This window comes from Grammomys surdaster, unplaced genomic scaffold (genome assembly GCF_004785775.1).
Source record: "Grammomys surdaster isolate TR1022 unplaced genomic scaffold, NIH_TR_1.0 60, whole genome shotgun sequence".
Lineage (NCBI taxonomy): Eukaryota > Metazoa > Chordata > Mammalia > Rodentia > Muridae > Grammomys > Grammomys surdaster.
In genome coordinates, this window is record NW_021604562.1 from 1,133,917 (window position 1) to 1,160,287 (window position 26,371).

Here is a 26,371-nt window from a genome sequence, read left to right on the forward strand (position 1 = left end):
TAAGGGTAAAAAAAATGCCTTTATTTCTCAGATATGGCTTAACTACACACACAGTGTTATTAAGCCAGTTTAGGAATTCACTTTGCAGCACAGACCGAACAGAGGAACAGTCAGATATTTCAACCTACAGAGCTTTTCTTCAGTTGTTTTTGATGTTTGGAGTGTCGTTTTGGATTGCTCTGCATGACAGACAGGTCAGACCTTGGGGAAGATCGGTAACCCACATCCTCTGCTGTTATGGGCTTGATAATATGGCCTGCCTTGGTAACAACCTTGGGAGCGGTCAGCTTTTGGAATGCTCTCTGGGTATTCCATGTGGACCCTATAGGATTCTGGATGGTCCTTTCAAATTGCTCATGGTGGGTGAATGGATACGGAAGCACCCGCACCTGGAAGGGAAAGAAAAGATGCAGTGTGAGGCCTAGGGTGCAATACTCTAAAGGCAGCTTAGAGAAGGCACAATGGCTCAGGCTTGCAATCTCAGCATCTGCAAGGCTGAGACATGAGGATCACAAGTTTAAGGCCAGCCTGTTCCATGTACTTCAGTTTTATATGACAATTATAGGGAGGTCAGCTTTTTAGAGGCCAAAGCACCCAAGTGTTCCCATATAATCTTAGGATTGCTAATCTGTTTGAAGTTATTTGGTACCCATACTCTCAGGCTTAGCCAATGGTTTTGGGACTGAAAACCCAGAAGATCACTTCTGTCTGGCTACACCAGTTTCAAGGCTCTTAACCACTGGGTGCTTCTACACAACACTTGTGACCGTAAGAAAAGAAGCCCTGGAGTACTTGCACATCCTTATGGATTCTGATCCTTCTACTCTCTTACTGCTCTCTATTTTCTCCTTTCTTCCTTTTTTCTTTTTTGGAGACAGAGTGTCACTATGTAGGCCAGGCTGGCCTGAACTCTAGAGATCTACTTTCCTCTACCTTTGCTTCTTGATCACTGGGATTATTAAAGGTGTGTGCCATCATGCCTGACTCCGTTCCTCTTCATGGTTGATGTTTTAAATCGGAACCCTGGATGCTTCCAGGTGGCTGCCTGTGCTCAGCTTCATCCCCTTAGGGCATCAGAGGATACAGAGCTGGTTGGCCCAGGCAGATAGCATCAGTCATCTCCCTTGGCACCAATAGGTGTCTAGAAAGGGGAAGTGAATTCCCCAAATAAAGAGTAGTGTGAGAGAAAAGAACCCTTGAACTCCTGGTCCTGGTCTTGTGTTCCACTCCACCAGAGTGCTAGCCTCTAGGAATACTTCCCCAAGCCCAGTACTGAAAGAAAGGCTTCCTTTCCCTTTACGCTAAGGAATCTTTTGTTTGGGTTGATGTTCTTTCTGTATACATTACTGACGGGTTGAAAGATAAGTTCAGTTCAGGAGTCCTCTTCTGTCTTGTTACACTTCATTCTATTGCTCCTACAGTGCCTAGATAATTCAGTGGTTGGGGTTGAATGAACAACACTTTTCCATGGGTCACACATCACATATTCTGCATATCACATCTTTATATTATGATCCATAACAGTAGCAAAGACACAGTTATGAATCAGCAATGAAAATCATTTTATAGTTGGGGGGGGTCACCACAACATGAGGAACTGTATTAAAGGATCACAGCATTAGGAAGGTTGAGAACCACTGAGCTAATTAATTAAGAAGCAAGTTGGGGATGTAGTTTAGTTGGTTGTGCTTGTCCAGCACACACTAAGTCCTAAATTCAATTCCTGAGACCACATAATTCAAGAACTTGGAAAGAGTCAGGAAGAACAGATGTTCAAGGCCATGTTCAGGTATACAGTGAATTCAAAGACTGAGTACACTATTCACGAGATTCCCCTCCAAACAAACAAATCAAAAACAAGATTCCTGGAAATCATTTCACAATTTGCTGTAAATGAATATGGGACCAGCTCTCGGAAGGATGCATGATCCTTTTCGAGACTCATGTTCTTAGTTGTCATCTGGAATTCTGGCCCATTGGAACATTCTCCTTCTAAAATGTGGGTCCCTGCAGATTAAGATAATGTTATCATGCATGGCAGCGAGAGCTTTTTCATCCACTGAACCATTGCAGCAGCCCTCTCAGGTATTCCTTCCCTACTCTTTTATACTCAGTTGTCTGATTATATATTCTCAGCTGGGATTATAGTGGCGACAGTTTCTGCAGTGAAGCTAAGATCAAATAGAATATGACAGAATGGTTATCTTACAGTTTTTTAGAGAGAAGGCCTCATGTATCCCAGGCTAGCCTCCAACTGACTGTAGCCAAGGATGACCTTGAACTTTTGATCTTCCTGCTTCCACCTCCAGAGTGCTGAGGTTAGGGATTTGAGGTATGGTCATGCCCAGCTTTGCACAGTGCTAGTAACTGAGCTCAGAGCCTTGTGCGTGCTAGGCAAGTAATCTAGCAAGTGAGCTACACCCCCCAGCCTCATCTCTGTTCTGTACCCATTACACAGTTCATTCCTCTTTTACATGGGCAAGTGCAATTCATTTCCATATGGTACTCATGAGGGGCAAACCTCAGGACTGAAGGGAACATACAGGTTATGGAATTCAATGTCATTTGGGTCACATGCTCAGCCCTAGAACAGCCCAATTTCTCTCTGGATCTTCTGCCTATTTTTGAATCTTTCCACTTTATGTGACTGTAACCCAACAGTGATGATGCTGCTGATTACTTTTTGAGACAGGGCCTTACCATGTAGCTCCGGCTGTCCTAGAACTCACTTTGTAAATCAAAAGTCCACTTGCCTCTGCTGGGATTAAAGGGGGGTTCCACCACACCAAGCTCATCCCTTGCTTATTAACAAATGATTCCACTTAAAATCCCTTCAGTTTTGTGGACAGACATTGGTTTGCTATCACTTTTCTTGAGACATGGCTCAGATCTCCTAGTCTCTGAGACTACAAATATAAGCCACAGTTAAATTTTACTTTGGGAAGACTCATTTAGAGCGCAATAATCTAGGGTATCAACTGAGTCTGTTACTTGAGGGCTTTTGTTACTACTTGAAAAGACAAATTTGATCTGTTGGTGATCATCAGACATCCTGGCCAGGTATGGTGACTCATAGACTTTAAGGGGTGCTGAAATTAGGGACTGGTCATGCACAAGAGAAAGGATTTGGAGTTCAAGGCCAGCCTGAGGGTACGCTGTCTCAAAAAACACAAAAGTAAACAACCAAAAAAGGAAAATATCACACATCCCTCTCACCACTGCTGCTAAAATAGTTCTCTCAAGCAGGAGAAGCTGCCAATGGAGATCGGACAAAGAGCGCTCTAAACCTCACCTGGTGAGCTGCAGCATGGATGTTACGCTTCTCATTGATAATCACATTGGGCAAATTCCTATCTTTTCTTGGAGGACCTTCAGGGGCTTTAATAAGAAACCTGGAAAACCAAACAGTAAAAGGAGTATTTTAGGGACACATGTCAGGGAGAGGTGGGGAACTATGCTCTTGGCTCTTCTGACAGGATTTTTCCACCTCTTACCGGCGTCTTTTCTTGGCGCTGGGCTTCAGGTCCATCCCGCCCCACTCTCCCCAGCCAGGCAAGGTCAGATCCACATCCTTTGGCTTATTGGCCTGGATAGCTTCTCTCTTCTCTTTTAGGAACTCTTTGATGACATCATCCCCAGCAAAAGCTTCCTTTATCATTTGCTTTTGGTCTCTCCCCACTTCATCTTCCTGGGAAGAAACAAGAGCAAGAACTTTAACTTGTCTCAAGAGTGCTTCATGACAAGACTGAATCCTGGTTATGACATCTTAGCGCCCCCTAGGGGAAAGTGTGGAAAGGACGATCAATTCACAGTAGGAACCAATCAGCCAATCACACTCCAATTTCCCTCTTTCTCTCTAGGGCAAATATCTTCAGCTTGTCATTACGACACAATTTTAAACTTTCAACAAGGAAGTTTTAGGGTCAGAGAAATGATGGTCTGTGTCAATAACAGAAGCTCCAAGGCCTGGCGAGAATATGAACTTAGGAAAAGCAGACAGGGTGCCTTGCTTTCCTAGTTATAGTTACTTGGAGTTGGAGTGGAGAGTAGAACACTAGTTGGTGGAATTGAGTGGAGGGAGCTTTGGCAGATCAGTCACTGATCTCTTAATTGTGGTGCCTGGGATCCAGCCAGAGCATTCAGTGAATGCCTTCCCATTTGCAGGCAGGTTGACAGTTGCCCCAGGAAACTTTCGTGGCTCAGAATTTAGGCAGCATGTGTGGCTCACCTGTGTCCACATGTCTGCATCTGTTAAACTGACACCTGGGCCCAGCATGGTGCCATGGTACTCTGGACCTCTTAACTCTTGAAACACATTCCAGCAAACTCAACTTGTACTGACTGTGCTGTGTGTAAGAAGGACCCATTCTGTTCAACTGTCAACTACCCAACCCAGAGATCCTGGATTTGCTCACCGACTCCTCTATGGTCGTTGGAATTGCCAGTGACGTCACAGAAGGAGTTCGTGTAGTCAGGAGGTTCTGTAGACTGATCAGTTGCTCCTTCTTCTTCTTCCCCTTAGTCTGATTTTGTGGGTTCTTTCTCATCTGCTCCCCTTGTACTGCAGATCTAGGGAGCTCCTTATTTGGAAGACAGTCGTCTTTACCTAGCTCTTCTAGTTCCTCCAGAGTTCGTACTCTCTGTGGCCTCTGCAGCAATAGAGGCTCATCTTCCTCTGGGGCAGGTTCCTCTTCCTGGACCAGGCCAACAGTCTTTGCTGGACTCTCTTTTTGCTTCTTGGATAGATGCTTTTCCTTACTGAGTTTCTTAGATAATGCCCTCAATTCAGATAATACCTCCTGGCTGGTAGAATCTGAAGGGTGGGGGGCATAAAAAGAAAAAAAGCTTCCAGAGATGAAACTTGGAAGTTTCTCAGTTAATAAGTATTTGTCAAGCATCTACTAAGTGCTGGGCACCATGAAATACATTCTAATATGAACAAACAGGATCCCATTTCCTAGGTAATGACCAGGACAGGGGCTAAACTTCCCTGTATAGTAAACTCTACTTGGAAAGATTACCCCAAGTTCTTTTTATTTTTAAAGTGTAGTGCTTGAGATCAAACCCATGGGCTGGTACAAATAATCTGCCATTAAGCTTTACTACCATCCCAAAACTTGGGGGGGTGGGGGAGGGAAAGGGCAGAGGCTACTTTTTCTGAGACATGGTTTCTCTGTGTAACAGCCTTGGTTGTCCTGAAAAATATTCTGTAGCCCAGGCTGGCCTCACAGTCACAGATATCTGCCTGCCTTGCCTGCCTCCCAAGTCCTGGGAGTGCTGGGATTAAAGGCATGTGCAACTATGCTAGCCTCACTTCATACTTAGTTAAATAAACTTTAAATAAAGTACATGTCATCTGTTGAACCTATCTCCCCCTTTCACTACACATTTTAAGCAGATTTTATAACCCGTTGTGTGTGACCTGGTCAAGAAAAAAAAATGAAGTAGGTGCTTTTTATAGCATACTATACTTCTGACCTGCCCACTGCAATAACTAAAGTAGTTTCCTCTCCCTGTGGACCTTGCTTTCTAGCTTTGGCTTGAAGGCTTTGTATCATTTTCCATCTGACTTTGAGACTAATATTTTTCAAGAGTAAGTTTCCAAGCTCATTTCCATGGGGTAGGGGGTGAGGGGTGGGGAAGACATCCATGACTTCCTTGTTTTTAGGCCACTATTCTGCTACCTGACACTAGCTGGGCTTATCTTTCCATTTCCGTACATTATCAGTTCCCTCCTCTCTCCCTAGAGATAGGAATCTTACAATGTATCCCAGATTATCCTCAAATTTGCTCTATTGTCTAGGCTGGCCTTCAACTTCCTATCTCAGTTTCCTAGGCACTAGGACTGTAGGCATGTAGCATACTTGACTTAGCTAACTAGTTCTTAAGGGGCTCAGAAGGAAACTATTGGCATTCAGTAGTTGTACAGGCTTGTTCCACAATCTGAGCTTTTAATGCTGCTTCCCAAAATCCTCAGAAATGACTGCTTATAACTACTAATTCTAGAAATCTCCACTTGAGAACATTTCTGTGAAGATCATCACAATACATTCTAATGACATTGCTTTAAAAATAATTTGTATAGGCTAGGGGGTGTGGCTCAGTAGAATGACCGCCTAGTATGCATGATGCTTTGAATTCAGTCTCTAGCACTGTATAACACTTGTAATTCTAGTACTCCACAAGCAGAAGCAAGAGCATACGAAGTTCAAGGTCACCCTTGACTGTATAAGTGTAAGGCCAGCATGTGAAAAAAAAAAAATTCAAGCAGCCTCTGGAGCATGAATATTGTTTACAGAAAATCTTGTCATGAGACCAAGGATATAGGGAAGTGGCACAGCATTTGCCTAGACTAGTGCCCTGAATCCCATCCCAGTACTACAGTAAATAGAACCTATCATGAAGCCTATAGAACTATTCATTCTGGGGAAGTGGCACCAGATACAGACACAAAATCTAGCAATTTAAAGGGCTAAAAATGCCACTTTCTCCCTTTACAAGCAAGACAGAAACTAAAAGCAAAACTCAGACTCCTGACATTTAAAGCAATTTAACAATTTCTTCAAATCTACCTGTAAGTCTGAAAGCACAATGGACTGACACCACCTTACTAGATGCAAGCCTGTAGGTACCAGGAATGCTAAGCCACGCCCTCTCTTCAAGGGCTGAATGAGTAATGTCTTTCTGAAGAGTATAAGCCCCCAAGAAAATGTGCTGGGGCACATTGCAATTGCTTATCAAATGCTTGAGGAAAAAATGGTTATTATCAATCTGATTTCACTTCACGGACCAAGTCCACACACTCTTGAAAAGCCCGGAGAGAGCCTAATCACTGTGTAGCATGTGTGGGTGGACATTTCTTTTTTTCTCTCAGTCTATCCAGAGCAATATGCAATTGTCCCTTCCACCTCCTCACCTTTTGTTTCTTGGTCACCCACTGGCTCAGCATTCTGGTTGAGCTCAGATCTTTTCCTAAGGGATCTCCTTTTCTCCAATTCCTTCAACAAATCGTCTTCCTCTGCCACTGGCTTTTCATTTCCTTCATTGTTAGGAAACTCATGGTCCGAAGGCTCAGGTGGCTGTTCAGAGACAGCCTGGAGCTCATTTGCTTCTGCATCCTGATTGCAACTCCTGAGCATCCATGGATTGGGGCCATTAGCAGTCTTCTGTACTTCATTCACTACGTCAGGAACTAGGGCTTCTTCCTCATCAGCACCTCCCTCTTCCTCACTCTCTGAAACAATTTGCGGCTTCTGTGTCAGTTCCTTGTTCTTAGCCAACTGCTCTTGCATAGCTTGGCGGGCCTAGAGGAAGGAGTGCCCCAGTGCAGGAGCTTTGTCATTAGTGACCAAAGAAATACCTTTCCTCTCAATTCTTTTTTTTTTTTAAAGATTTATTTATTTATTTATTTATTTTATTAGTACACTGTCGCTGTCTTCGGACACACCAGAAGAGGGCATCCAATCTCATTACGGATGGTTGTGAGCCACCATGTGGTTGCTGGGATTTGAACTCAGGACCTCTGGAAGAGCAGTCAGTGCTCTTAACCGCTGAGCCATCTCTCCAGCCCTCCTCTCAATTCTTAAAGTGGCCTTTCTTTTCCTTTCCTTTTCTCACAGGGTCTCACTAGGTAGCCCAGTCTGACTGTGATTGGGTCATACCTCAGTCTCTCTAGTGCTGGCTTTACAGGTATATATCCCAACATTTCAGCTCAAGTGCTGTCTTTGTTTTTCCTCAGAGTGCTGGGGATGGAACCCTGGGCTTTCAGCATGCTGGGTAAGTGCTCTCTACCACTGAGCTGCAAACCCAGTTTTCCTCTTCAGTCTGTATTTCCTATTGGCACCTACTGTTTAAACAGTACATATACATCTTGTTAGTAGTCATGGAATAGAACAGAAAGACAGTTTCCTTAAGGAAACAGTTGAAATACAAAGATTAAAAAACAACAAAACAAGTTCCTCCCTCTTTTACTAGATCTGCCTTTCATCTTTTTTCCACCGATTTCTTGGTTGGTTTCCTCTCTGCCTCAAACCTTTTCCTGACATCTCTATAGATTCCTTGTGTTCCATTCATCCTTGTGGCTTTTCCAAGTCCCCTTTGCTGCCATCTTTGAGTACTGCTTGTTCTTTCCCTCCAATTCCATCACCTCTTGTCTTGTCCATCTCTTACCTCCAGGTCATATTTTGCCATAATGGCCTTTGACTTGGCCCATTTCCCACTGTTTTGATGCTTAAGGCTCATTCGCTCCTGGAAAGGAAGGACAGGGTGAGACCTGTAACACCTTCTAGGGATAGTTGTTGGCAAAGGTGTGGAAAGCAAGAGGCAATCTCACCATCATTCTGGCTTTTTCCATTTTTTCCAGTTCCTCTAAGGCAGCATCTGGGTCAACCTTCCTCAGCTGCTCAAAGTCTTTTAGGGCTTTCTTGGCCTTTCCCTTCTTCACAATTTTGTGGTATCTACAGGGTAAGAGAGGATGTGGGGACTTAGGTTTGGCTGGAATGCCATATGCAAAAGTGGCCATGCTATCCAAAGGGTTTCCTTACGTAGGTGCTAGAATGGCTATTGAGGAGCTGGCTGACTTGGAGGGAACCAGTATAGAACCTCACCAGACTGACAGGGCTCTCAGACCCTTCAGACTTCTGCAGCGCATACTCTCTGTCTCTACAGCTCTAAGGAGGAACAGAATGAGTTCTACAGAGGCAAAACGGCCAAACACAAGTCCTACTGGATTCAACAGCTGTGGAAAGTCGGAGCTTACTCTGCAGAACCACTCCATGTTCTTTTGGAAGGAAAGTTACCATACAGTCCTCTTCTTGTCAAAGTCAAGCAAGAAGGCTAAAGCCAGAGGAGAGTGTGTTACTAAAGCAGGCACAACTACAGGAGGTTGGTTAGGACAAGATGAGCAGTCATTCCTACTCAGGACTTCTTTTCCTTAGGACACTAATTGTCATGTTAAAAGTTCTCTTCAAAGAGGTCATGATTAGCCACACCATTTTCTTCCAGGAGATCCATAGCTTCCTTACTTTTTACTTTTGATTTTCTTCATTCTTCGAGCCTTGGCTTCATAGTAGGACTGCAGAGCTCGTGCTCTCTGAAGCTCTGCTCTGCGAATCTTAGCCTACAACGAATGACATTTTCAGTGACTCCCGGACTTGAAGTCAAATGCTGGGAGGTGCACAGCATGCCTCAGTGTGTGGAATGGTCTACATACACTACTTACCTCTTCCAGGCTCATGGCTTTCAGGGAGGCTTTTTCCACAGGAGTCAGTAAAGGGTCTGTCACTGGCTGTTTGTTCTTATGGAGGAGGTTAAAAATTTCCTGTTCCAGTGGAGTTCTTGCCTTAAGGAGGTAACAAAGCATGTCAAATGTTAGGTTCTAGTCTAGTTGTACAGAGGACTAGACAATGTCTTATTTTATTCTGAATTTTAAACATTCTCTCTCTTTCTTCCCCCACCCCCCACTCTAAGATAAAGCTAGCACTGGCTGGCCTGGAACTTGCTATAGTCCAGGTTGCCCTGGAAGTCATGGTGCCTTCCTGTCTCAACTTCCCTAGTGCTATGATTATAGGCAGGTGCTACTCCACCCAGCTTGAATTAAAAAAAAAAATTCTAATTAAGACAACTTCTACAAGGAGCCCCAGGCAGTCTTTCATAAATACTTGGGGGATCATTTTTCCCTTATCAGTGTTCAGAAAACAGAACTCTTTTCTTACAGAACTCTTTTCTTAAGAATCAAAGTATGATCCCCTTAAGTCAAATGCTGGGAGGAGAGCAGCACCAAATTGTCATGTTAATTTTAAAAGTCCAAAACTGTCAGAAGTGACGGTGATGCATGCCTATAATCCTTGCACTTGGGAGACAAAGGCAGGATGATAGCTACAAGTTCAAGACCAAGCTCTGTGATACAGCAAGCTTCTAACTCAAAAAAAGTAAAAAAAAAAAAAAATCCCTACAATGCTATATATATTTGAAATAAGCACTAATTAATTACCTTATAGCTGGGAATCTCAGGGTCTTATCATAAGCATCCTTTAAAGAATAGTTCTACAGGGAAGGAGATGTTAGATCTTAAGCATTATTTGCCATTGATCATATTAACTGGAAAAACCAACCCAGAGAACTCGAAGTTTTAATGCGCTTATGTGTTTAGGTAGTGGCAGAGGTTTGAACTCAGGTCCTTGTGTGTGTGAGGTGAGGCAAGTGCTGTGTCACTGAGCTGTAACTCTGCAAAGCTCTCTTGTTTTTATGATATAGGGTCTTGCTATGTATACCACAGCCTGGCAGGCCCCAAACTTCTATCCTAGGCTTCCAAGTGCTGGCATTACAGGTATGGGCTACTATGTCTGACTACCAATTTCTATTCATTACAAACAAGACAAGAACAGTCATTCTTAGGTACATTCTCCTAGTAATTTACTTTATGGCAGGGTATGTGTTTTAATCCCTTGAGCATAAAAAGACATTGCTGCTTAAAAAAAATATGACCTTCATGTAATCATCCAGCTTCTTTGTAGATAAAATTGAACTTGACTCATTTTCTAACTTGGGCTCCAACTCCGGAGTTCCCACTTACTTCTGCATGACAGGTGGTATCTATGGAATAAATAAACTGTGCACCAGTCATTTCACATGTCAATCAAAAACCCCATTTGCTGCTTGACTGACATTGTGAGGATGACTAAAATAATCAGGCCAGTCACACCATGGTCTTGACAAGGCACAGAGACAGCCTTAGGCAACAGCGACTTTCAAACCTCACACACATTATTATGCACGTTTTCCTTCAGTGGCCACATGCATCATGGTCAGTATTAAACTTACAAATATCTGAGCAAAGGCAGAAATACACATCATCACATGTTACACGGTGCTATTGATTCCGCCGTAAACCTATTTTACTGAATGGTAAAGGTGCATGTTCTTCCATTTTTAGTATCTGCAGCAGTGATCAATCACAGGCTACAAAGTGATTTATATTACAATGTTGTAATCGCCCTTCAAATTCAATTCAATTTGCCAACATTTATTGATTGTAGCTACATTCCAAGCACTTGTGAGGGGTGCTAGGACTACACAATTAATTAAGATAGATTCTGTCTTCATCGAGCTCAGAGCAAAGAGCTATATATGCTACTAACAACATAACTTTAATGGGTTAAATGTTATTCCATAAAGGTAAGCACACAGGAAGGAACCATGAATTCTGATTAGGAGATGAGTAGGTTAGACAGGAAAGGAAGAAACTCTTAGATTCAGGCTTTGAGGCTTATGTACAATTCTTTCAGGAGTAGGAAAAGACCAAACAGAGGAGTATAAACAAAAACACAGGTACCAGGAAATGAGTGCTACCTAAGAACAATGTGTTGTTCAGCACAGCTATAACACTAGGCATTTTTATATTCTGTCCTCTAAGCAGAGTTCCTCTAATGGATTTCAATTTAGTTTTTACATTGATTGATTTTTGTGTGTATGTACGTGCGAGTGTGTGAGTGTGTGTGTGTGTGTGTGTGTGTGTGTGTGTGTAACTATACTCATGCCATGATGCCATGGAGCACAGGTGGAAGTTAGAGGATAACTTTTGGGAATCAATTATTTTCACCATGTGGGTCCTGGGGATAGAACTGAAGCTGTCAGGCTTGACAGTTAGCATCCTTACTTACTGGGCCATTTCCTTGTCTCATGATGGATTTTAGGTAGGACAGTGGACAGTGACAACTTTGTGTTTCAAGATAGAAATCTCGATGGTTATGAGGATCTTGACGAGGACAGTGAAAATGAAACTGAAGAGAAAACAGGTTCTGGAGCCATGACAGACTTTATACAGCTAGCCACCACCACATGTGCTAAAGGAATGATCCAGGTTGTCAAGCTAGGTGAACCACTAGGGAGTTAGGCTGTTAACAGAATAAAGGTGGGAGTCAAGGCTTGCAATCTAGAAATGTGATGATCTGTTAGGACATCACAAAGACCCAGTACACAAAGAGACCCAGGAGTTAGATGTCTGCTTTGTCATTGAGGCCAGGAGATTGGTCTGAGACAGATTGAGAATGACAGCCAAGTTACAGAGCAAGAATTAAAAGGCCCACAAAAAGCTGGCGAAATAAGGCATCAGAAGTACAGAAGCCAAGGGTGAGAGCCTACGAATGTGGTATGTCAGTGTGTTGTCAAGTAGACTGAAGACTAGGGGGGCTTTGGATTAGGGAATCTGGAGACTCATTACTAATGTACTTGGAGACAAGTGACAGCGTGACAAGAAGGGGAGGAGGGACTCTAGGAACAGCAGTGGAAATCAGCTCTTCCCAAAGCATGCCCCCAGTAGATGATAGTGACATTTGCTTCATTTTGTAAAAGCTTAAAACAGACTAACTTTTCCATTTTTTTTCTATCCTCAAGTTGTCCCTTGAATCTGCCTTGAACCAGAAATCCTCTAGTCTGCAGGAACTGTGGTTAAGCATACTATGCTAGACAGACTGTCCCTTTTCTGAGATGGATCTCAGGGCACTTCTCTCTGTTTTCCAAGTGCTAAATGCACCCTAGCACTTCACTTTTTATAAAAATTAGTTAGTGGTTCAGATTAGGTCCACTAGATGTATTCATTTTGCTCACAGCCTTTAAAATTCTGGTATAAGAACCAGGTATGGTGGTGCACGTCTGCAATTCCAGGACCCTGAGAGGTTGATGCAAGGACTGAAGGCTAGCCCGTGCAAGATGCTGCCTCAAAACAAAGCGAAACAGCGGGCGTACACTGTGAATCTCCAGCAGGGATACTCATCATTTACTCTGTCTCCACGTTCCCCTTCCTGTCTTTGAGAGACAGTCTCACTGTGGAGCCCTGGTTAGCCTAGAACTCAAAGGGACCCACCTGCCTCTGTATCCTGGGTGCTGGGATTAAAGACATGCATCACCATGTGCAGATTTCACTAGTGATTCCTAATGAACTCCCTCCGAGAGCATACTGAGACAAAGGATTAATGGGGAACACTTTGAGAAATGCAGGTGCCAACTGAAAGGAAGCAGAGATGGGGTAGAAGTTACCTTATGTCCTTTACAGCACTTTGCATTTCACAAATGCTTTCTCCTGCGTTGTCTCAATTCTCTTCAGCTGCAGTTGAATGCAATTTTACAAAGCAAAACCAAACTACAGTGCAGGCTTTTTGATTGCCCACCCACAGAAATCCTGATTTATTACCCTCTTTGGTACGCGGAACTCTTAATTTGCGAGAAAAGAACTGGAAGCTGCTAGCCCAAACTTCTTCCTTTATCTCTTTGTACCATACTAGCACAGGTTCTCAGGGTAAGTATAGTTTATGGGCCTGCTCACTGAGGAAGAGGCTGTGCCACCCTCAGTGTAGTCTCCTTCACCAACATGGTACTTCTGCTGTCTCCCAGATTATACTCATTTGGAAAAGGCAAGGTGCACAACAGTATGTAAACTACTACTTTCTCCATCAAAAAGCAGGTAGAAACCATGAATATATAAAACTCTAAATCAACAATAAAAATTGAGATGGGGTGGGGTGAGATGTCACTCACTATATCTTCTATACTTTATTTGTTGCTGTTATTGTTTGAGACATGGTTTCTCTGTGTAGCCCTGGCTGTCTTGGAACTTGCTCTGTAGACCAGGCTGGCTGCAAACTCAAGAGATCTGCCTGCCTCTGCCTCCCAAGTGCTGGGATTAAAAGTGTGTACCACCGCCGGGTGGTGGTGGCGCACGCCTTTAATCCCAGCACTTGGGAGGCAGAGACAGGCAGATTTCTGAGTTCGAGGCCAGCCTGGTCTACAGAGTGAGTTCCAGAGCAGCCAGGGCTACACAGAGAAACCCTGTCTCGAAGAACCAAAAAAAAAAAGTGTGTACCACCACCACCCGGCATACTTTATATTTTTGAACTCTGTAAATTGTTACTACCTCTTTCATCTCTCCCTAAATTCTCCCTTCATCCTGCAGCCACACTTTATACCTTTGTATCTCCTTTTCACGTAGAAAAGGAATGATCCTAGAAAAAGAATGGTAGTGACTTCAAAAATACCACCAGAAAACAGAACTGAAGTCCTTAAGAAACGACTATTTGTTTAGTTATAGCGCAAGCAATATAATTTTAACTAGCTTTGATTAGTTCAATTTCCTGACATAAAAAACACTATCCTATCCTATCCTATCTATCTATCTATCTATCTATCTATCTATCTATCTATCTATCTATGACTATTTTTTCTTGAACACAGACCAGTGTAGCAGAGACTCCATACCAATAGTATGGTAAAGTAGACTGGCTGTTCTGAAGTTGTTCATATAGTAAAAATTAAAGACTCTAGGGATCAACTTTAATTTTGCCAAGTGTGTAACTGCCATTCTACTTGAAACCCATCATTCACCATCAACATCATTTCATTTATAAGGTTTCACAACCACTAAAATGGGAAGAATGCCTAATAATAAAGAAGAACCGGTACATTAAAACCCATTCAACTTACATACCCATGATTATGCAAACTGGCAGGGGTTAGTGTTTGGGAAACACAGCTTTAAAATATTCCTCTCAACTCAGTCACAACTTACTTGCTATAGCTGTTATTAAAGAGTAATATATCATAACAAAAAAAGCCTAAAGGGTTAAGAAAGAAAATACACGGGCTGGAGAGATGGCTCAGTGGTTAAGAGCACTGGTTGTTCTTCCAGAGGTCCTGAGTTCAATTCCCAGCAACCACACGGCAGCTTACACGTTTAACTCCAGTTTTAGGTCTTCTGACATCGTCACACAGACAGACATGCAGGCAAAACACCAAGAACATAAATAAAAATCAATTATATAAAAGAAAAAAAAACTTAGTATGTTCCCTTTATCTTTGCAATTGTCTTAGTTTGGATTTCATCACTGTGAAGAGATGTCCAAAGGCAACTCATATAAAGGACAACATTTAACGGGCTGGCTTACAGTTGCAGAGGTTCAGTCCATTATCATCATGGCAGGAAGCATGGCAGTGCACAGGCAGACATGGTGCTGGAGGAGCCGAGGAGTCTACATTTTGATCCGAAGGCAAACAGGAGAAGACTCTCTTCTGCAGGCTAGAGCCTAAGGATAGGACCTCAGAGCCCACCCCCACAGAGAGGCACTTCCTCTATCAAAGCCACACCTCTTAATAGTGTCACTTCCAATTGGCCAAGCATATTTAAACCACCACATTCTACTCCCTGGCCCCCATAGGCTTGTTCAAACGCATGAGTCTATGGGGCCAATATTTAGTCATAGCACACGTAATGCAAAATACATTTTTCCCACTTGAAAAGTCCCATAGCACACGGAATGCAAAATACATTTTGTCCCACATCAAAAGTCCCATAGTTTATAACAGTCTCAACAATGTTTAGAAGTTCAAAGTGTCTTCTGAGATTCATGCAATCTCTTAACTGTAATCCCCTATCAAAATCAAAAAGCAGATCACTTTTTGCATTCGCTAGATACTTCTAGTATCACAGGATATACATTACCATTCCAAAATGTCATAATTTGGAAATATTAGACCAAAGCAAGACCAAAAATGAGCTGGACAAACTCCAAACTCCGATGTCCAACTCCTTTCAGCTTTGATGACTGCAATGCAATTCTTTCTTTTGGGCTGGTTCCACTCCCCATTAGCAGCTTTCCTTGGCAGCTATCCCATGGCTCTGGCATCTCTAACATTTTGGGGTCTCCAAGGCAACTTCAACTTCACAGCTTCTTATTCCAATGTCTGGGATCCACACATGATCTTCTGGGCTCCTCCAAAGGGCTGTCACTTCTCCAGTCCTGTTCTCTAGCACTCTAGGCTCTGATTGACTCCACTCCACTGCTGCTGCTGTTCTTGGTGATCATCCCATGGTACTGGCATCTCCAATACACTGGGGTCTTCTGCTGCAACCAGGCTTCACCAATAGCCTCTCATAGGCTCTCTTCATGGTGCCAAGCCTCAAATCCTTTGCATGACCTCTTCAGTCCTGGGCTGTTAACTGCAACTGAGGCTGCACCTTCACCAGTGGCCTTCCATGGCCTCTCACAGTGCCAAGACGCAGCTGCTCTTCATGACCCCTTCATGCCTCAAACCCAGTACCACCTGGGTTATTCTTACATATTACCAATTTGGCTGCTAGCACAACGTCTATCTCGAACACAGCTTCTTTGTGCTCCCAGAAAATACTTCCTACAAGATTTCACCTCAGTGATGCTGGTCTCTTCTTAATCACTACAATTTCTTAGCTCCAGCTAACCAGCATCAACTGTCTTAATAGTCTCTTCTATTTTTCATTCTAAAGCCAGAGCCACATGGCCGAGGCTGCTGAGATCTGCTACTTGCTGGGGCTGGAACATGACCCCCTTGTTCTATGACACCACCAGCAACTTTGTTTTCCAATGGTTTTCTTCACTGACTAATCTTGGCTGGTCTGTGGCTGACCTTAAACTCAGAGCTCTGCATGCCTGTCTCCTGAGTTTTGGGATTAAAGGTGTGTTGTGTACCACCACACCTAGACCTAAACTTTTCTTTACCTAGAACTTGCTCTGTAGCAGGCTGGCCTTGAACTCAAAAGAGATCTGCTCACTTCTCTCTTGGAATTAAAGGCATGTGCTATCATGCCTGGACATAAGCTTTTCTTTAATTTCTTTTCACAAGATCTGCGTAAGTTCTGGATTGGAGTTCATTCCAGATATAGTCAAGTTGACAACCTTGAATAGTTAACCACTCTCTTAATTCCATTTAATATCCTTGAACACAGAATTTAGCTCCATTTCACTTCCCGATGCCCCTTTAATACTTGAACCATACATTGTGTATTTTTCCTTTCTCAGTTTGCTCCGTCTAATCAAAGGCTCTTCATAAGAGTGAACCACCGGACAGAATCTATGACAGATCTGAGATGCCATTTTGAGATTTCCTTTGTAATTTAGTCTAAATCTCTTCACTTTAGCCTTAGACAGACTCTTCAGACAAGGGAAGCATGGCAGGTTGGAGACAGACATGGTGCTGGAAGAGCCAAGAGTTCTACATCTTAATCCAAAAGCAGCCAAGAGGAGACTATCTTCTGCAGGCAGTCTGGAAGAGGGTCTCTTCCCCACTGGGTAGAACCTGAGCATGGGATCTCAACCCCCACCAACATAGTGACACGGTTCCTCCAACAAGGCCACACCTTCTAATAGTGCCACTTCCCATGGCCCAAGCGTATTCAAACCACCACAGTAGTCATATGCTAGGATTATAGGTAATCCTATAATCCTGTGTGCTTCTCTTTGTGGTGAGATGTTTTAACATGAAAACCAATAAAGCCATGCTTTAAATACAAGAATAACAAACAAACAAAATGATTATAGAGCTACTATGTGGCTTAGCTATTACCTGACAGTTAGAATATAGTATCTTTTCTTTTTCTGACCACTAAATAAAATGACACAAACTGGCATAATCTACTCATTAAACTGGTTGAAGGTTCTGTTTGAATCTTCAAGGTTCGCCCACTCTCATTTTGTTGCACTCACCTTCCACTCACGATACACATGTTCCAGAGGAGCAAAAGAAGACTGCTCCTTCTCCAGAGGAAAAACCAGTTGCTCTGCTTCCCGGTTCTTCTTAACAACAGAATCCCATTTGGAAAGGGTTTGTGAAGCTTTACTGAATGCCACTTCTCTTCGGATCTAAACCAGGCAAAGTACATAAAAGGAAAGGGCCATGAAATTCCACATCAAACTCAGTAGAATAACAAGACACCTGGAGGCAATGTTTCTTAACTCATCCCTGTCCCAATAATCAGAAGCCTAGAGATGAACTTGCTTACTTTGGAAGACTTCAGGTGTCCCTAGTTTATCTTCCCTTCTCAGTTCAAGGTCTTCCCTTTAATGGACCACTTTCTATGTAACTTACCTGTTCAACCTCTCCTTTGTGAAGAGGTAATTCCAGAGTCTTCTTTGCTTTGACTCTATTCAGTTGCTTTTTAACAGCAGCCAATGAGGATGAAGGTTTAAGAGATCCAAGCAGATCAGAAAGGGCCAATTTTTCTCCAGATCCTGTGGAAACGCCAATTTTCTGGTCAGGTTTGGAAGTGAGACAAAACTCTAAATATAATGGAGGGAGTGGCCTGACAAATGGACAGGGGAGTACAAAGAATTCTTACTTCAATCCTTTATCCCTAGCCATAGTGACACCTCTAATCGTGAACATTTCTAAACACCTGCTGAATCAATTCAATTAGCTTACTAGTAATACACTGTTAACTGTTCTGAGAGGTTTCCACTGGTGTTTATTAGGAGCACAAAACTCATTCAAGCTACCTATGTTCAGAACAGGGTGAAAAAAATTGGTTATCTACACACAGCAATTATATTGCTTACTAGACCTTTTTTTTGTTTTTTTTTTTTTGTTTTTTTTTTTTTTTTTTTAGTGGGAACAAATAGTATCAGAATGTAACCCTGGCTGGCCTACAACTTGCTAAATAGATCAGGCCAGGCTGGCTTTGAACTCATGGATCCACCTGCTTCTGCCTTCTGAATGCTAATAAAAGGTATAAGGCATCACATATGGTGGATCATGTTTTGTTTTGTTTTTTAAGATTTAGTTATGTAGTATAAGTATATAGTATATAGTATATAGTTATGTAGTTCTGCCTGCACACCAGAAGAAGGCACTAGATCTCATTATAGATGGTTATGAGCTACCATGTGGTTGCTGGGAACTGAACTCAGGACCTCTAGAAAAACAGCCAGTGCTCTTAACCTCTGAGCTATCTCTCTTAGCACTTGTTTGGTTTTTTTTGAAACAGGGTTTCTCTGTATAGCCCTGGCTGTCCTGAACTTGCTCTATAGACCAGGCTGGCCTCAAAACCAAGAGATTCACCTGCCTCTGCTTCCCAAGTGCTGAGATTAAGTGTGCCCCACCACTGCCCAGTCTATCATGTATTTTGTGTGTTACCATTTTTTAAAATGTTTATTTATGCCGCGCAGTGATGGCACACACCTTTAATCCCAGGACTTGGGAGGCAGAGGCAGGCGGATTTCTGAGTTTGAGGCCAGCCTGGTCTACAGAGTGAGTTCCAGGACAGCCAGAGCTATCGAGAAACCCTGTCTCAGAAAACCAAAAAAAAAAAAAAAAAGCTTATTTATATACATAAAGTATATAAATACTTGCCTCTGTCTTAAGACACAAAAAAAGAGAGCATTGGATCCCACTACAGATGTTTGTGAGCCACCATGTGGTTGCTAGGAACTGAACTCGGGACTTCTGGTAGAGCAGTCAGTGCTCTTAACCAATGAGCCATCTCTCCAGCCCTGATCATGTATTTTAAATAGGGATTATACTGTCCTTTTACCCTCCTCCCAACTCAGGGGATAGAAATGGGCTCTTGGGAGGTAGGGTACATTAAACATAAGCAAACCTTAGATACTACTAAGCTTTGTGCCTTTCTAAGACTTAGTATCTGTTCATTCTTTAGTTACTGTTTTCCAGGGAATCAATAGGGTTGAAAAAACTTATGACATCTCTTCCTAGGTCAGCCATGTGAGGATCTGTCACCATGTTTCCTTTCTGTGGAGGACTAGGATTCTCTGTCTTGAGCCTTTGCCCTGTGACATGCTGCATTGGGAAGAACCATAAGGAAGATGCTGTTATTTCAGAAGCCAGAAGAAAAACAAAACCAGCTCCTATAGGTTAAAGACCACAACATAAAACCCAAGACTCTAGAGGAAAAGATCACCACCAGGGTCAGCGTTAACTGGTCATAAAAGGAAACTTCCTGTTGTAATGGATGGGATAGCAGAGACTCAATAACCCAAGTGACTGTTGCTTGTAACTCAAGTATACAGTGGCACAATGCTTAGCATAAATGAATATCTGTATTATCATCTTTAAGGGAACACTGTGAAAGAGGGAGGAAAGGGGTGGGCTGATATACGGCAGTTTCTTCAAAATGGAAACATTCTCATAGGAGTGGGACGGAAGGCTCATGAGGTAAACAAATGTCATGTGTCTGGGAAAGTTGAAACTTACTAAAATTATCCAAGTGCACCTCCCTCATCCTTACAGCTGAAGTTAACAATTACTGAGGGAAGGGACCCAACTAGTCATCTGCAGAGAGGTTTTCTTGTTCAATTCCTGCAAGAAGTCTAGGGGCAAGACACAGATATACCACTCCTAAACATATGCCCAAAAGATGCCCCATTATATCACAAGAACACTTGCTCAACTATGTTCATAGCAGCTTTATACTAGAAACCGAAAACAACCTAGATGTCCCTCAACCGAAGAATGATAAAGACAATGGGGTACATCTACACAATGGAATACTATTCAACCTTTAAAAACAAAGACATCGTGAATTTTGCAGGCAAATTGATGGAACTAGAAAATATCATCCTGAGTGAGGTAATCTAGACTCCAAAGGACATGTATAGTATGTACTCATTGATAAGTGGATATTAGCCATAAAATACAGGATACCCATGCTACACTCCACAGACCCAAAGAAGTTAAATAAGAACAAAGGCACAGATGATGATGCTTGAAACTTACTCAGAAGGGGAAATAAAATAGGCATCAGAAGTGGATGGAGGGAGGGAACTGGGTGGAAATTGGTGGAGTGAATCTCTGGGACTAGCTGCAGACCTGGGATGGGGGAGGCTAAGGGGAGTCTATGGGGATGACCCTAGCTGAGAGTCCTAGCAGTCAGTGGGGGATACAGAGACTGAAATGGCCACCTCTTGTAGTCAGGTATGACTTCCAGTGGAGGGAGGGGACGTCAATCCACCCATAAAACCTTCAAACCAAAAATCTGCCCTGCCTACAAGATTCACACGGATAAAGATGGAAAGCAGAAGTTGAGGGAAGGGCCAGCCAATGAATGGTCTAACTTGAGATACATGTCATGGGAGAGAACCAACCCCAGACAGTATTACTGACACTCAGCTATGTTTGCAGACAGGAACGTAGCATAACTGACTCTTGAAAGGCTTTATCCAGCAGCAGATGGAAACAGAGGCAGACCCACAGCCATACATCAGGTAGAGCTTGGCGAGTCTTGTGAAAGAGAAGGAAACCACAAAAAGACCTATAGAGACAACTAACCTTGGGCCCATTCAGAGACCGAGGCACCAATCAGAGAGCACATACGGGCTGGACCTAGGTCCCCCATATATTTGTAGCAGATGTGCAGCTTGGTTTCCATGTGGGTCCCCTAACAAGTGGAGCAGGAATGTCTCTCACTCTGTTGCCTGCCATTGGATCCCCTTCCCCCCTACTTAGACTGCCTTGTTGGTCCTCAGTGGGAGAAAACGTGCTGGGACTTGATGTACCAGGGCAGAGTGGTACCCAAGAGGGGCTTCCCCTTCTCTGAGAAGGGAAGGGGGTAATGAGGGGTTTAAGAGTGGGACTGGGAGGAGGGGGGCTGTGATCTGGATATAAAGTAAATAAATTAAAAGATTAATGGAAAAAAAAAAGAAGTCTAGGGGTAGAGTATTCTTGAGTCCTCACTAGTGCTGTCAGTAATGCAGCTGCTTTTGGGTCATTCTAACTACTATAAGTAATCCTTCACCCATATTCCTGTTAGTCACCCCAACATAAACTCTTTGGTTCACATGCAGCAAACAATTCTAACAAGGCTCCAATCAGGACTAAGAGCCAAGATATTGTGTTGGGCAAACCCTTCTACATAGAACTTGATTTCCTCAAGTTCCAGTGGAATACCTGTCTATTCTAGCATCACAAGAGAACGGATATATAAATGCAACTGTGAACACTAAAGAGCTATACATACACAACAGCTGAGTTGGGAAGAGGAAGCTACCATCACTCCAGTCACTTTATATGGCACACACATCTTGGAAGTGCTTGGGAGGCAAAGGCAGGTGGATCTCTGTGAGTTCAAGGCCAGCCTGCTCTACAGAGTGAGTTCCAGGACATCCAGGGCCATATATACCATGTCTCAAAAAAAAAAAAAAAAAAAAAAAAAAAGAAAAAGATTCAAGTTACTTTATGCAATAAGCATCTTACTGAGCTCCATAGGAGGTACTGATCTTAGCATTCTTCATGTGACTACCCTTAATCTATCCTTACAGGTAAGTATTTATGGTTCCATGCATAAATACCTTTTTAAAACTTACCTTCAGAACTAACATTAAACTCAGACACTTTCAGACCAGCCTCTGATCTCTCAGACAATTTCCACCTGAAATAGGGGGAAAATGATATAATAGAAATAGACATATTTACTTGGGAAACACTAACACTTATTTTCATTACTATGTTTCTAAAGTACTGGAATCTGGGGTTTCATATATGCTATGTAGGTGCTCTACCCATCAGCTACACCTGTAAGTACAACATTTCTTTTTTCAAAGGCAGTTTTGGTTTTATAGCCCATGCCCCCAACGGTCTGCTTTTGTCACGGAGCAACCAAACTGTTCCTAAACATAGTAACCCGATCCATATCTCATCTTTTAATATAGTCTCAGCCCTTGAAAAATACAATGTAATACAAGGAAAAAGATTTAAGCACAAATGGATTTGAATCCAGGGCTAGTCACTTACAAATGATTGACCATGGAGATAAAATTTAATTACCTTCTTTAATGGGGTTAATATGTATTCGATGCTTCAAAAGACTATAGGTAAATTAAAAGTCCCAAAGTAAAATGTTCCATACAATTATCGCGATAAGGAAAGCAGTCAATAATCATAGTTTGTTCTTTTAAAACTATACGCTACACACAGGTGCTAGGATTGTTACAAGAGACAATAAAAGTCTCCGAAATGGCTAGTTATACAGTCAGTAAAATGGCATAAGAGGTAAATGCCATTGCTGCCAAGCCAAACTATTTGAATTTGATCCTCCACATGGTGGAAGGAAAGAAGCAACTTCTACAAGTTGCCTTGTCATGTCCATTTGTGCTACATAGCACATGTATGCCCACACACAATTATAAGGTGTCCAACCTCTCAGGGATGTTACCTATTTTGTCCATTAAGGGAACCAATTGCTTCCAGAAGCTTTTGATGCTTTCTTTCTCCATCACTGTCCCCCTAGATACAGAAAAGGAAAATTCATCAGGATAATGGAGGGAAAAGACAACTTGGAAACAAGTCCATACAAAAATGTTGGTTTTGGTTGGTGGAAAAGAAGGGAATCAGATGAGATATTATATGTAAACACTCTAATACAAGCTGGAATTGGAATTAGGAATTGTTTCATAATTCAAACATTATCTTCACAAGCAATATAGAGCCTTGGTAATTTGGGAGCTAATGTCCTGATTTTAAGAAAACAGCTAAAAATGTTGTTTTTACAAAAATACTTCATACAGAAACACTTAATAGTTCAATTCATAGCCGCAGTTATCAAAGTGTTTTTTTTTTTCCTCAGGAGATAACTGCCCTTTTTGAGACAGGGTCTCACAATGTAACCCTGGCTAGTCTGGAACTTGCTCTTTAGACCAGGCTGGCCTCAAAATCCTAGCGATCCACCAGGCTCTGCTTCCCATGCCCTGGTATTAAAATATTCTACATAGAAAGAAGAAAAACAACTTAAGTAGTTTTGTCAGGGAATAGGTTTAAAATTCACATAGCATCAGATAAAGTTCCAGGATAGCCAGAGCCGCATAGAGAAACTCAGTCTTGAACCCCCTCCCCCCCAAAAAAGATAACGAGTTTAGTTACCTCCCTTACACCTACCTCATCTTCACTGGCACTCAAGGGGTAGTTGGTTGACAAATCCATTAGATCGTCCTGCTGGCTCAAAGCCTGAAGGCTGTTTTAAAAAGGTAACATAGAAACATTAGCCCATGAAATAACTCTTCTGACTAAAATAACTTTTAAGCCAACTGTTCTCAACCTGTGGGTCAAGACCCACAAGGGCCAAAAGGTCCTTTCCCATTGGGTCACATGTCAGATATCCTGCACATCAGATATTATACACGTTACAATTCATAACAGTAGCAAAACTGCAGTTATGATGAAGTAATGAGAATAACTTGGTTGTGAGGGGTGCTGGGGTCACCACAACATGAGGAACTGTATGTAGTGAAGGGTCTAGCAGCATTAAGAAGGTTGAGAACTACTGGTCTAAACAAATATATGTTTGTTCAGTTCTGAGTATTCTTATCTGAGAAGAGGTACAAAAACAAAACAGAAGGTAATTAGTTAAAATGTTTTTAGAAAGGAGCTGAGCATCACTTCCAAGATGACAATATCCAATATCCAAATGGGAAAGATAACACTGGTCAGTCAGTGACTGACGCTACATTTCTATTATTTACTATGCTTCAGTTTCCCATTGATGGTACTGCTGTCTTTTGAAGCAAAGGCAGTTTCCTAATTAACCATTTAAACGTGTTTTTTGTTTTTAGGTTTTTTTTTGAGACAAGAGGGTTTTTTTTGTGTGTGTAGCCATAGCTGTCCTGGAACTCGCTTTGTAGAACGCCTGACCTTGAACTCACAGAGATTAATTAGCCTGACTCTACCTCCCAAGTGCTGAGATTAGAGGCGTGCGCTGCCATCAACTGGGTAACCTTTTAAACATTGGAAAACATTCTGTTAATGCTTCTATGCATCTCCCACCGCTCAGATGCCTTGATTAAGTGCAACTTATTAAAAATGTAATCTTGATAGTTTGTTCCAAGAACTGGGGACATAGGGTAATGATTGAAACCAACCAAATAAACCGGTGTTTAAGGTGATTAGAATTTAGGAAGAATCTAATACTTATCTCGGTATTTACTAGGCAAACATTACCAAACAGACATTTAGATTTTCTAACGTTGAGGGGTAACATGAAATACCAGAGGGGAAAAAATACTGTGGGTGACCCTCGCGCAACTTGCCACTCAACTGCCAGCGCAGGTCGCGCGTGGCAGAGGCAGAAAACGGGCACGTGACAAATAAAGAAAAATCAATTAATAACTTTGCCAAGAGACAGACGACCATCAGACCTAACAACGATGCAACTTAAGAGCCGAAAAACAGAGGAGCAAAATCAATTTAAACTAAGGGGCTTTAGGATTAATCGCCGATATATTAACTACTAGCAGAGTCTTGGGAGGCGAATCTCTAACAAACAGCAGTTTGGCTTCCAATTCCCTAAATACAGAAAATTCAGCCCTCAAAAATACCCGGGAATCTCCTTTCCCTTTTGCGTCTTACCTCTTCGTAGCTTTGATCGAGTTCATCACAGTAGCCGGCAACTCACATGGATCAAGAAACGGAAGCCAAAGAGAGAGCAAGCTTCTTGCCTGCCGCAAAGCAATTTTTGCTTCCGCTAATCACGTACGACAATGTGCATCATTTCCGCCCAGGGAGAGGCTTGCAAAGTATTGGAGGCGCTTCAGGATTGGTCGATGTAAAACCCAGGCTGCCTGCCAGTGGGCAGCAATGCCGGTAGGTGGGACTTACCAGTCCCCATTCTTCTTGAAGGTTTCTAGCTTAGGGGTGTCGCTTCTCCGGCATTCGGTTTTCTTGCTGTCCAAGATTAGTGAGGTGAAAGCGAAGGTGCTATGCTGTCAGGGACGGAGCTAGAACCAAAACCAACCAAACAAAAACAAATCCTCCAGAGCCAGGTCCCCGTTGGACTCTGTCACACAACTCAGCACTGGCCAGCCCCAGGCTGTGTTGAACTCCCACACAGTAGCCAGAAAGAACGAGGAGACGTGAACTATCAAGTTTCTTTCCATCTTAAGGGAAATTCCTTTTGATCCGGTGTACCTGTGATTGCAGCTCATTGTTCCCTTTTTCTGTACAAGAAAATGTCACTCGAGAATGTGTTATGAGGCAGAAAGCTCTCTTCTATTCCGTCCAGTGTAACATAGTAGGACCCTTACTCACACGCACACACAAATCTTATTTTATCCGGTCCATAGCTCACTGGCAGACAAGTATGAGGCTGCAGTTTCTCATCTCTTATCTTTCCTCAGCACCTTACCTGCTGGGATTACATGCTTGTGGTATCACGTCTGCATAATACTTTTTAAATAAACCTATCTATGTGTGTGAGTGCATTTGTGTGTGTGTGTGTGTGTGTGTGCGCGCGCGCGCGCGCATGCCACTGCACACATGGAAATCAGGACAACCTGTAGGAATTCCTTCCACCATCTGGCTTCAGGGGATTAAATTGAGGTTGTCAGGGCTGGGGGTAGAGTGCTTTTGACCAGCCTGAGACTTCTTGCATAAAAGCATCCTTGTCATTTCTTTTAGGTCATTTCCATTTTGTTTTCTCCAACAGTTACCCTGAAATTTCTTGTGATAATCGGCAACACTCTAAAATTCTTAAGTAAAATAATACTGTCTCATCTTTGTGTTCTCAGAATTGAATATGGGATTTGATAGTTGTTTTTGTTTTTCATTATTCATTCAGTAATTTTTTTTTAAT

At 42.5% G+C, this 26,371-nt stretch overlaps 1 protein-coding gene across 1 annotated transcript; it reads right to left on the reverse strand.

Moving 5' to 3' along the window:
- Utp14a (UTP14A small subunit processome component) lies at positions 1-25,235 on the reverse strand. Its single transcript, XM_028762173.1, has 15 exons — positions 25,150-25,235; positions 23,683-23,758; positions 22,964-23,034; positions 22,116-22,180; positions 17,890-18,032; positions 17,508-17,663; positions 9,221-9,340; positions 9,024-9,118; positions 8,333-8,456; positions 8,170-8,247; positions 6,917-7,304; positions 4,416-4,813; positions 3,495-3,688; positions 3,293-3,392; positions 1-389 (listed from the first exon to the last, which is right to left on the reverse strand). The coding sequence occupies exons 1-15, from the start codon at positions 25,173-25,175 to the stop codon at positions 120-122; spliced, it is 2,304 nt and encodes a 767-aa protein (XP_028618006.1). The 5' UTR covers positions 25,176-25,235; the 3' UTR covers positions 1-119.
- Between the last annotated feature and the right edge of the window lie 1,136 nt (positions 25,236-26,371).